The following is a 12,465-nucleotide window of genomic DNA, read 5'->3' as shown; positions in this document are numbered from 1 at the left end:
CACTCTGGCACTGGAGTGAAGCCCTCCGCCTCCTTAAGTACAGATCTCCTGATGAGCAGATGAGAGACAGGTGGTGTGGTCGGCTCATGCTCCAGGAGATCTCGTGCGCCCTCTGGTGGAGAAAGTGGACAAACCTCCAGATCCCAACAATAAATATAAAACTAATAAAAAGAGTTTGAGCTCCTCCTATTAGGTTTTACTTGAGACTAATATTGGATGTTTCTTTTCTTACTTTGATTTAAGAGAAAAGCAGGAAACGATTCCTGCTAAATGTCTGGGAACATCTAACTTTAATTTAAAGATTCAATGAAATTAAATTCAAAAATACTTTACTAATCCCAAAGGTAAATGTTGCAGTAACTCATTGGTTGTTTTTACCAGGTGTTCTATGTGTTGATAGCTGTAGGCAGGAAGAATTTTCTGTATCAGTCTGGCTTGCACCGGATCTTGAGAAGCCTCTGACTGAGGACATCTTGCTGTTTATAAATCTTCTCAAGAGAATGCTCACAGTTGTCCATGAGCTTTTTGACTTTATGAATAATTATTCTATGTGAAATCATCTCCTGAGCTTCTAGAGGAGTTTCTTGAACAGAACTGGTCTTTTTAATTAGCCTGTTAATGTTTTTTAAAGTAATTTGCTCTGTTACCCTAGTAGATGATGGAGGAAGAGATAAGACTGTCCACAATAGACTTATAGAAGATATGTAGCATCTTGTTTTAAACTCCAAAGGATCTAAGCTTCCTTAGGAAGTAGTCTGCTCTGTTCCTTCTTGTAGATTTCTAAACAGTTGTGTCTCCTGTCTAGTTTGTTTCTTGGTGAGGTGAACCAACAGAAGCCTCTCTGGGACTTTCCTGATGTGGGATGTTATTAGTCACCGAGTCATCTTTGGCACTGGAACAAGGCAGGAGGTCTTCCACATCTCTTGAACTGTCTCCTGGGTCAATTCCAGTGACGACGATGAGATATAAGAGGTGCTGTAGAATCTCACAGAGCTCCGAGATATAAACCCGCAGCCATGTTTCAGTAAAACACTTAATACTGCATTACTAATATTCTGGCTGGGTCCTCGCTAGGTCTTGGAGGGCTTCTAACTTGTTTCCTTAAGATCTTACATTGATCTTTTCTTGATGATTGATGGAAGAAATGGGTCAAATGTTGCTCTCTCTTCTCCTTGCTCCTGCTCTGCATCCCTGGTGCCTCCTCTTCAACTCAGCTTGTACTTGAGGAAGTAATTGATGTAATATTTGAGCTTTAAAGATGCTAAATAGCTGCTCCAGGGTGTAATTAATCAACTTGCTGTGGTTGCTCTGGTTACGCTTTATAACAAGTAAATATCAGTCAAATTCTTTCCGGTTTCACAGCATTCAACATCACAAGCAAAAACCAGCAGAAAAAAAGAAAATCTTATCCAAAAGAAAATAGAGTTCTCGTCAATGTTGCCAGATTGGGTGGTTTACTGCCCAGATGGGTGGTTTTCATTTTTAATGAGGGAAAAAAGTTGCTTTGGATGGGTGGAGATAATATGGTCTGGTTCAGATTCAGATCGGCAGTTTTTGAGTTAAGCTATTAAAACACACGTCCACCAATCATTCATCATTGCTGGTTCATAGCAAAGCCTTCCTGACCTTTATCCACCACTGATTAGCTAATGTCGTCTGCCAGTGCTAGTTTCAGCAGCAGGTGGATCTGGTGCGATAAACTTCGGGCTGACGATCAATGCGTTGGTTGGAAGAGGAATCTTTTAAAGTTGCTGGAGGAAACCGCTGCTTTCAGAATTTAGCACTTGGTGCAATTAAATTCCTCACATTTCCTATATCAGATGCACCTGTTGAAAGAGCTTTTTCACAATTTGCTGTGAAGATATTCCGTTAGGTTATATCCAAGTAACGTCTTCCTATGTTACTTGGATATCACCTAACGGAATATCTTCGGAACGGCTCCAAATGACACAAAACTCATATGGGTGAGTAGAACATGATGTAATAACGTAAAATCAAGGGCCAAATGTAAAAAAAAAATGGCGTTCCCCTTTAAGAGAACAGCTAACACTGAGTCCTTTCTGAAGTCCTTTCCCCTCCATTTGTTTATCATCCTTATGATAAACAAATACAAACACCCAATAATAGCCTTAATAACCCGGCATAGTTTTATGCTCTTGTTTTGCTGACAAATATGCTTTTGTAGTAATTATTTCCCTTCTATACTTTAATAAATTCCAAAATAAATGTGGTTGGATTGTTGACATGCTTTTTTTTATGCCCAAATAGAATCATCGTATTTTTGGAATTGTTTTTAGGAATGCTTCTATTCAAAAAAGCAGGACCTTCAGAGTTGATTGGAAGGGGGATGCTGCACTCTGAATTAGTCACTAGTATCCACCAGCAGGATATTTACATCATTTAGTCTGAGCGTATATAAAGCTATTCTTTGGAATAGTTTGCTGTAAGCCATATAATGGACACAGTAGGTGCTTTTTGACCTACAAACATGCAGGCAGTGGCAGTAGCATGATGCTGTTGCGATTCATTTTCTTCAATAGAGACATGGAATCAGTATATGGAGATCATTTTGTCTAAGCACAGAGCAATATTTGCAAAGCTGGGGTGGGCATACATTTTACAGCAAGGCAACAAAACCACCATCAGAGCTACGGTGGAATATTTCAATAAATATTCACTGGCCCAGTTGGCTTAAAGTCAACCGAGAGCACTCATTCAACGTGACCCAATCTGATTGAGCTTAAGCTTTATTCAAGTTTCTTCTTATGGCAAAGCATAAGAACATGGCAAAGCACTGGAAAGTACATAATTAAGGTATAAGGTATATATAAGAAGATGTATGCAGTTACACTTGATCACATTTCTTCAACTTTATCCAGAAACACATACACAATAGTTGATGCTGCAGTGACATCACCGTGCGATGACTCAACCACTGGACTCACCGCTGTGTATGTGTGTCTGTATGTCTAAAAGTGTGTGTGTTGAGTGTCCACCCACGCATGATGAGTCACCCAATGCGCAGCAGGGAGCTCAGCAACACCTCCCTATATATAGCCACTTCAGAATCGGCGTATGCGTGCGACTGAAGTGCTCAGCGCATCCCTGAAATCCCGCACACAGCCCCCCCCTCCACACACACACACACACACACACACACACACACACACCCAAACACACAGGGGTTGTGAGGTAGTTGTTGAAAAGAAGGATTCGGTGAGGCTGGTGTGGCAGAAATGTCCTCAGTTTCTACCTATTCTGCAGATTCTCTTTTTATGAATGAAACTATAGTTTTTATATTAGTGTTTGTTTATGTGTGTGTTTTGCAGCAATTTTGTATTATGAACCCCCTTTTTTATTTTTTTTAGCTCCTATTAAACCACACGCACAAACACACCTCCTCCTCTGCAATGAATGGACTGATTTGTGAATCATCCTGCAGTGAATCAGAATACCTCTCCCTCTTTTTCCCAGCAGTCTTTGCAGCATCTGAGTGTGTTTTCGTCCTCGCTGCCCCACAGACCTCTGGGAAGAGCCAAGTCGTCCCCTGCATCCGCTGTCAATCCCATCAAACACCTCTTCACCACCGGTTAGGCTCCTGCTTATTTATTGAGCTCTGTTAAAGGATAAACATCTGCTTTCTGATTAAATGAGAGTGGGATGGTATTAGTCCACCTCTTGAAAGTCTCTGCCTTGTTTCCTAGCAACAAGGAGCTATGTTTCATTTCTTTGGTTACGATTACATTGTTTGTAATAGTTAATTTTGTTCTGATCTCTTAGTTATTATTTATAAAAGTAAACATACAAAAAAAGTGAGCCTCTTTGATATTTGTGTGTCTTTTTGACATTTGAGTTTTTACTATATTGGCTGTTAAATATTGGAGCTCCCCAATAAGACACAGCACGTTGTTTATGAAAAAGAAAACTATTGTTTAAGAATTTTTTTTTTTTTCATTTTGTGAGAGCATTACAATACAGTGGTAGTTACTTTCAGGGAGCGTACAATGTTACTACCACCACTCACAATTATTTTTTGTCTGTACAAAATTATGGAATAATATACAAAGTTAAATAAATTACATCAACTTTGAACAAACTGAGAAAGATAGGCCTACACGAAAAAGCCAAAAAATAAATAAGGTGTCTACCAAGCAGTTTTGAAGTAAAGTATGAGAGATACAGTAATATATTAATCCTTAGACACTACAAAACTTTCAAATAAAAAAAAAAAAATAAAAAAAATAAACAAGCTTTGCATGGTCATCCATTCTGTACTTCGGTCTTTTCAAGACCAGCATATTTAACCCACTTGGCCCACCTCTTAGTGAATGTTTTTTTGAAGTTGGAGGCAGAAGGTGACCCTTTTCATAAGATAAATGTAATTTACAATATCCACTCTTGTATTGTGGGTTGGGGGCCGACCAACGTCTTGTGACTACTTTTTTTTACAAGCAGGTATCAGAATATCAAATAAATATTCATCAGCTTTCCTGACCTATAAATCAACATTTCCTAAAAAATAATATTGAAAACGGCATAGGTTGATTAGTATGTTGAAGAAGGTTCTAAGAAGGTTTTTATCAGAAAATAAAATCGAGTAGATATGGGACCTGATATATTGATAGGAGTGGTGGTCTAGTGGTTAGGGCATAGGGCTTTGAATCCTGAGTGTGTGAGTTTGATCCCCCACTCCCACAGACTGTCACTCTGGGTCCCTTAGCAAGACCCTTAACCCCACACTGCTCACCGGGCGCCGCACAGTGGCAGCCCACTGCTCCCCAGGGGGATGGGTTAAATGCAGAGAAGTATTTTCCCTCTGGGATTATTAGATTATATAAAAATATGATTTTTTTTTTGGGTAGCAGCGGAATAAATCCCCAAACAGGATTAAGACACCAGAATGGTTAGTTAAAATTGTTTATTAAGGAAAAAACTTGGAGCCAAACATGAGCAGATCGATGTCAAAGGAACATATGGCTCTGATGGAGAACTATAAGAATCAAAAAGCTTGTACACTGAGGCCCAGTGGGAAAAATGATAAGCAACTAGAAGAGCCAGTCTAAAGAGCTGAGTTGAAGCAGATGCATAGAGAAGGCAGAGCAGCTGAGAGACGGAATAATTATACACATTATCCTTTTATTTAAAAAGTATTCATGAATATCTACAACACATCTGAGGAACTAAAGTTAAAAAAAAGCTAAGAATTCCTGATTTAATGTCAGACACTCTTTTTGTTTTCTAAAAATAAACTGTTTATGTTTAACAATATCAGGTTTTTATCAGTTTGTTTTTAACAAAATTATCACCTTGAACAGTTAGTAAATTGTGGAGAACATAAAGGATCTTATTAAATGAACTTTTTGAAAACATGTTTCCACACATGATGCACATTTAAGAGCGATTACTTGCTTTGTCTCTTTACAGGATTGGTATATGATAGCCTAATGCTGAAACATCAGTGTGTGTGTGGTAACGCTCACATCCACCCTGAGCATGCTGGGAGGGTCCAAAGCATCTGGTCCAGACTGCAGGAGACTGGTTTACTGAGTCGCTGTGAGGTACAGACAATAGTGCAAGAAAAAACATTTGGATTTAAATCTTTGAACTTAAAAGAGAGAACGTGTTGTATGTAACCAAGCTTCTCTTCTCTTCTTCGCGTTCTCTTGGCCTGTATGTGAGCAGAGGATTCGTGGGAGAAAAGCGTCTCTAGATGAGATCCAGTCGGTCCATTCAGAGTTCCATACCTTGCTGTATGGAACTAGCCCGCTCAATCGTCACAAACTGGACCACAAAAAGCTTTTGGGTAATTGTCTTTCTCAGTCTACACCTACAGCAGGGTCAACAACAAGATGCTCTGGGCATCAAGTAGTCCCTACACATGAAGCACAAGAGGCTATTCTAAAAATAGCATGACTCACCTAGGAAATTTTATTTTGTTGTTTTTGCTTTTAATCATACTTGCATTTATATAGATTTGAAAATAATTTAAAAACATTTTGCAAAAATATGTTTATTTTACATGAAGTTTAAATGAACTCTGACTCTTCTACGGTCACCGGTGGTAGCCTGTCGTCTGACATGAAGCAGCTCTAAGTTTCAAAAAGGTTTCTGACCTCTGGTCTTTATAAGCATTAATTATAAAAAGTAATTTAGTTTTGTTCATCTTTTAATTCTGTTATTCTTCATCTTCTAGGAACTTTTGTCTCGAAATTTGTCCGTGGTGACTATTTTATAGTTTGTGTTGCTTTTCAGGTCCTATCAGCCAGAAGATGTATGCTGTTCTTCCCTGTGGGGGGATAGGGGTAAGATTCTCTATAGAAGTGGAATTATCTGAGCTCTATAACAGCTTTGGTCCAAACATAAACTCGGTGCTGCCCTCTTTAGGTGGACAGTGACACCGTGTGGAATGAAATGCACTCATCAGCGGCAGTCCGCATGGCAGTCGGCTCAGTTATTGAGCTGGCCTTTAAAGTGGCTGCAGGGGAACTAAAGGTAACATGAAAAAGTTCTCCCCTGTATAAAACACCCTCTCACCCGCCTTCACTCTGATCCTTTACTCTTAAATGTGTTGTTTTTCCACTAGAACGGCTTTGCAGTCGTGCGTCCACCTGGTCACCATGCTGAGGAATCCACAGCCATGTCAGTACCTTCACCTTTTCATTTTAATTGTGAGATCTGCGTGTTTTACTAGTTCTGTATGTGTATATCCTGACAGATCTGCATTCTTCTTTGTGTTTGTGGGCACATAGGGGGTTTTGTTTCTTCAACTCAGTAGCCATCACTGCCAAGCTGCTGCAGCAGAAGCTTGGAGTGGAAAAGATCCTGATTGTGGACTGGGTAAGGAGCACAAAAACACAAACAACATTCAGTTTATTTTGTGCTTAAAGCTCCCATTATAAAGTACTTTATTGAAAAACAATCAGTCAATAATTTAAAGGGAAGGTCACCAAGGGATAACCAATGGATCATTATCTATAGCTAAAACAAGAAAGTTTGCGGTTATTTAATTAATTTAGCGTTAAAAAAATAAAAACTATTTTCGACACGATCACTGTGTCCGGGAGCGGCCATTTTTGCCTAAATACAGTAACACCTCCCTCCTGCCATCTTCCAGCAGTGACGTCACGGTGCGGTAAGCCTAGCGCCATTCTCCCCGCTTTACAAGCAAAATCAATGGGAACTACTAGACACATCTGCAATCAACAACAATTATTGAAGATTTCCAGATGACCATTGAAATGCATGGATGTTGGAATACATCGGATAATAGTGAAAAAGAACGAGTTATTTCACTTTTCCGATACTTGATCCTCCATGGACGTGTTCGTGTTGGATTGAAGAGGGAGGATTTGCCATCGAACTTCTGGCCAGAAAAAAAAAACACATAATATGTAGTCAACATTTGGAAGAAGAATGTTTTCAAGATGACTTGGATAATAGCGCGTTGTGACAAACACCAGATACAGCACTGGGACTTGATCAACAGCCGATACCGCACCGTGACGTCATAAACCAGTAGGTGGCAGTAGTGTTCATTGAAAAACATGGATGTCTACAGTAAAGCACATTCACATGAAAATTACCCCTAGTTAAAAACACTTAAAAATGCTTTAAGGAACAGTATGTAAAAATTTCATAATTAATGTACTTTCAGAAGTTTGAATTCTGAATATGACCAGACTTTTCCTTCAAAGAAAAACACAAAAAAGGAATTATAGAAACGCCTCTGACCATAGGCTGGTCCTAGAATAGGCTGGTCCATTGAAATCCCCTACAATATTAAACAGGAGAGCTAAACAGTCTAACATCCACCAGCACAAAAGGTTTAAACTTTAGGCCAATAATGTAAAGCAAAGGCCTGCTCTGCTTCTATGACGCCCAACTCCATACTGCGTAATACAGCTTAAAATATAAAAGCTAAGAGTAATATCTGTGCACTGCAGGAAAAGGTCACGATGATACAGAATATTATTCATGTGGCTTTTCTTTGATCATTTAATTTTCTTTTTGAAAACGGATATATTAATAAACAAAAACAAGTGGCTATTTTATTTTAAAACTGAAATTTTTACTTAAAATATATATATATTTATTTCTGTGACATAATATTCTGAATCTAATTTTTTATTTATTATTTGAGTCTTTTTTCTACTTCGATAAAAAAACTGAGTTATTTAAAAGCATAAACAGAGAAGTAAAAGGGTACTAATTTTATAACTGGATGTGTTCGCCAAATTATGATTTACTAAACAAAGTATTTTTTTATGTTTTCCACATCCTTTTTTTGACACAAAATAAGAGAAACAGCTTTTTCATTTCAGTTACTGGATTTTAAAACTAAAATCAAATTGCCACTTGTTTTTTGATACTGGTTTCTAAAAGGCACATTCAATGCCCCAATGACACATCCACCCACAACTCCTTTGGTTTACTTTATATGAAGTCTTATATTATGTGCTTAAGTGAAACAGGGGCATCAAGTAACTGAATAAAAAAATACTTTGTTACCTTACTTTAGTAACAATTTGGGCTATCTATACTTCACTTGAGTAATTATATTTTAGACAACCTTTTACTTCTACACCTTACTTTTTTTTCTGCAATTATCTCTTTCTACTCCTTATGTTTTAAAAATAGACTCATTAGTTTTGTGTCATTTAAGCTCCTTTTCATTATGGCCTGTTGGTATTTTGTGGTTATTATTTTGGTATGTGGTTGTTCACCACATAGCAACTGCGAAAATTAAGCATAAGGAATTATCATGCAGAATGGTTGAAAAAACAAGGTTAGAGCAGTAAAGTTCTGTCCTTAACATTATTTCCTGCATTACTTTTACTTCTTTTACTTTAAGTAGTTTTAAAGATTTCACTTTTACACTTTCACTTGAGTAAAAAGGTTATATTTATCCTCTAAATTCTACAAACGTGTTTTTAAACAGTAGGATTTATACTTCTTGAGTAATAAATGTGGAGAAGGGGGTCTAGTTTAAGGAGGGCAGAGTTAAACATTTTATATATGTTAGGAAATCATGATGCAAATGTTTGGGAAAATTTCTAATTATTTGACTTCTGGCTGTGGACATAGAGTTGTGGTGGCTGCTGTCGCACCACTGCTTGTCACTCAGGTGACATTATACCAGGGGAAAAACACCATTGTTTATTGTACATGTATCCAAGCATCTCAATGCCTTAACCACCGATCCCAATATGAACTGTGATTGCAGGACATTCACCATGGCAACGGCACCCAGCAGGCCTTCTACAATGATCCAAATGTTCTCTACATATCTCTGCATCGGTACGATGATGGAAACTTCTTTCCTGGCAGTGGAGCACCAGAGGAGGTATGTAGTCATTCACTTTTTATGTATAAAATGAAAGAAATGCGAAAGTTTGTTGAGTTTAAACACAGCTGCCAATATAAAAAAGGCTATCAAAGACACTTCACAATAAACCTACTACCTTTTAATGAATTGCCTATATCTGTTTGCAGGTAGGCTCAGCAGCAGGAGTTGGATTTAATGTAAACATAGCATGGACTGGAGGGGTGGAGCCTCCTATGGGTGATGTGGAGTACCTCACTGCCTTCAGGTAAAGTTTAGCCTTGCAGTAAACTGCTCATAATCCTCAGAGTAAAAGCTGTTTGTGTCAAAGTAGACATTTAGACTCTAACATTTAGTTAGAGTTCCCCTTAAACACAAAAGCTATAAAAGCAGTTATGATATTTGCCTGATCATATTTGTTGAGTTCTGATGAAGGATTAGGGATTAAAGTGACCTTGTCTTTAGTCTTGACTTCTTAAACTACTGGTCCAAAGCGGTCTCTCTTTTTCCTCCAAGCTCGGTTCCTCAACCAGAGGCCTGGGAGCTTATATTTATATATATAATATATAAACTCTTGTGTGGTTGGATGGTGACTAAGGGGAAGGTAATCCACACATAGGGGCTCTCACTCCGCGTAGGAACAATAGCAGACATTGATGACAGTTACAAGTGCCTCGGAATCCCACAAGCAAATGGCAACCTGGAAGAAGTGATAATGAAAGTGGCTACAGCCAAATACCTCCAATGAGTAAGGAAGGTTATAAGAAGCCAGCTCCATGGCAAGATCAATCCCCCTGATATTGGGTATCAGGCTCAGATGATAACTTTTCTACTCTGATAGCAAAGTTAAGGAAGGTGCTACCAGATGTTCTCCTGGATGATGTGAATTCTGCAAGTGTCACAGAACCCAATGAACTGATAAACACTACAGCATTAGTGATCCTTCAGTTGCTTGGCCAAGGTAAAGTCAAGAGCATCCACTGAAGACAATGTCCACCATGGAAGAGAGGGCTGGAAGCCAAAATCCAGGCAATACGGAAAGAAGTAAGCCAATTGTCAGAACTCCAGAGGGGATCATCTGGCTGAGAAAAACAAACAGATGGAAGGAAAGAGAGACTTATTCCAAGCAGGGTCACGAGGGGTGCTGCTACCTATCTCCAGCTGTGTACGGGAAGAGGCGGTGTCCACCCAGGACAGGTCGCCAGTCAATCACAGGACAACACAGAGACAAACAGGACAAAGGAGAATTTAGAGAAGCCTATTAACCTAACAGTCATGCTTTTGGACTGTGGGAGGAAGCCGGAGTACCTGGAGAGAATCCACACATGCTCAGCGAGAACAGGCAAACTCCATGCAGAAAGACCCTGTGCTGCGTATCAAACACACACACTGAACATTGTTGCTGCAAGGCAGCAGTGCTACGTATAAGCAATGTATAATCAAAAACTTCTTATAGCAAATATCATCTTCCCCACCTCCCTCTAAAGGACATGTAGTCCAGTCATACAGAAAGATTAAATGTCAACAGCAGCAGGTTTATCTCATTTGATTTGAATATTGTTGACAGTTCATTTTTTTAAGCAACTTAATTCAATAAGTGAAGATATTTTACATTACAAATTGTAAGCCTGTTTACTGGCATGGTGGCCTCTGGTTCTAATGCCTGTTTTGTGTTTGTGTAGGAGTGTGGTAATGCCCATCGCCCAGCAGTTCAGTCCCGATGTGGTCCTGGTGTCGGCAGGCTTTGATGCAGTGGAAGGTCATCAATCTCCTCTGGGGGGCTACAATGTTTCTGCACAATGTGAGTGCAGACTGTTTAGCAATCTAACAACAATGATTGTTTTGGTCTATTGTCCTTTCCAAACATGAGTTAGCACTAGTTTAAGCCTTGCTATCGATTAGCTGTACTATACATGTTTGCAGGTTTCGGTAAGCTGACGCAGCTGCTAATGGGACTGGCAGGAGGGCGAGTTGTAATGGCACTGGAAGGCGGTCATGACCTCACTGCTATCTGTGACGCTTCAGAGGCCTGCGTTTCTGCACTCCTCGGAGATCTGGTAAAAGATGAACTGAACACAGAAGTTATGAAGGAATGTAGGACAAGATGTTTTATAAGTTTGCAACAGTAAAAGGCGTCAGAAGTATGCAGATGAAGCATCCTCAGTCATCCAGGTCATAGCAGGGCAAAGAAATGCAAAAAGAATCCAATAGACTTATTTCCAAGTTGAAAGAAATTTGCTTCCCATCCAGGAAGCTTTTTCGATTCAAAATGTCAGGAATAGCGTTGAGTTCGAGCCTTTATACCGGAGGTCTTCAACAGGGGGTCCGCGAACCCTAGGGGGTCCGCAGAGGTACTGCATGGGGGTCGTAAAAGTTTTGGTTGACTTTTTTATCAAATTTTTTTATATTCCGACCTGCAATTTTTTTCCACTAATTGAAATTTCGTTAAATACACATTAACATGGATTCGACACACTGTAGTAAACAGATAAATGGAGGCAGAAGATTAGTCAGCGACACACAGGAGCTCTTTTTTTTTTATACACACACACAGTGTACAGGAGCTCTTTCAAGCTGGGCACCGTTTCATTCACAACACCTGTTCCATCAACGAGGAATCAGAATCAGAAATACTTTAATAATCCCGGAGTGAAATTCATTTTGTTACATGACTCCATCTGTAATAGAGTGACTATAGGACCAGTTTAATAGAACACAATTTCATACAAAATATATAATGAGGGGATCCCCACTCCATCTCGCCATCAGTTTGGGGGTCCTTGGCCTGGAACACGTTGAAGACCCCTGCCTTATACAATAGCCATTTGTTATACCGTATTTTCACGATCATAAGGCGCACCGTACTAAAAGGCGCAGTCTCAGTTATGTGCGCCTTATCACACACGCGCACCGGACTATAGGGCGCGTTTTTTATATACAGGTACATGTCCTCTACTACCTTTAAATAGCTCTACTGCTTATTTAAAAATAGAGCGGGAGCAAAACTGAGTATGACTGTGCTGTATTCATGTATTTATTACAAAGTATTAATCGAACCCATCAAAGTCATCATCCTCTGTTTCTGAATTAAACAGCTGCGCTAAATCAGACATGCCAATATCCCCTTCTTCGCTGTCAGAGTC

General features: G+C 39.2%; 1 protein-coding gene across 4 annotated transcripts in view; it reads left to right on the top strand.

The window, feature by feature from the left end:
• The window catches only part of hdac5 (histone deacetylase 5), an 86,682-nt gene that overhangs the window by 69,356 nt on the left and 4,861 nt on the right, over positions 1-12,465 (top strand). For 3 of the 4 annotated variants that reach the window (XM_015395022.1, XM_015395021.1, XM_015395019.1), the window contains 11 exons: positions 3,475-3,589; positions 5,425-5,558; positions 5,683-5,803; positions 6,253-6,302; positions 6,385-6,492; positions 6,584-6,639; positions 6,750-6,837; positions 9,224-9,343; positions 9,493-9,590; positions 11,005-11,123; positions 11,246-11,379. In XM_015395022.1, the coding sequence (XP_015250508.1) occupies positions 3,475-3,589; positions 5,425-5,558; positions 5,683-5,803; positions 6,253-6,302; positions 6,385-6,492; positions 6,584-6,639; positions 6,750-6,837; positions 9,224-9,343; positions 9,493-9,590; positions 11,005-11,123; positions 11,246-11,379 (1,143 nt within the window). The remainder of the gene's footprint in view (positions 1-3,474; positions 3,590-5,424; positions 5,559-5,682; positions 5,804-6,252; positions 6,303-6,384; positions 6,493-6,583; positions 6,640-6,749; positions 6,838-9,223; positions 9,344-9,492; positions 9,591-11,004; positions 11,124-11,245; positions 11,380-12,465) is intronic. The other variant, XM_015395020.1, reaches the window with a different exon arrangement.

This window comes from Cyprinodon variegatus, unplaced genomic scaffold, assembly GCF_000732505.1.
Source record: "Cyprinodon variegatus isolate N-32 unplaced genomic scaffold, C_variegatus-1.0 Scaffold719, whole genome shotgun sequence".
Classification (NCBI taxonomy): Eukaryota; Metazoa; Chordata; class Actinopteri; order Cyprinodontiformes; family Cyprinodontidae; genus Cyprinodon; species Cyprinodon variegatus.
This window is presented reverse-complemented; position numbering and strand designations above follow the sequence as displayed.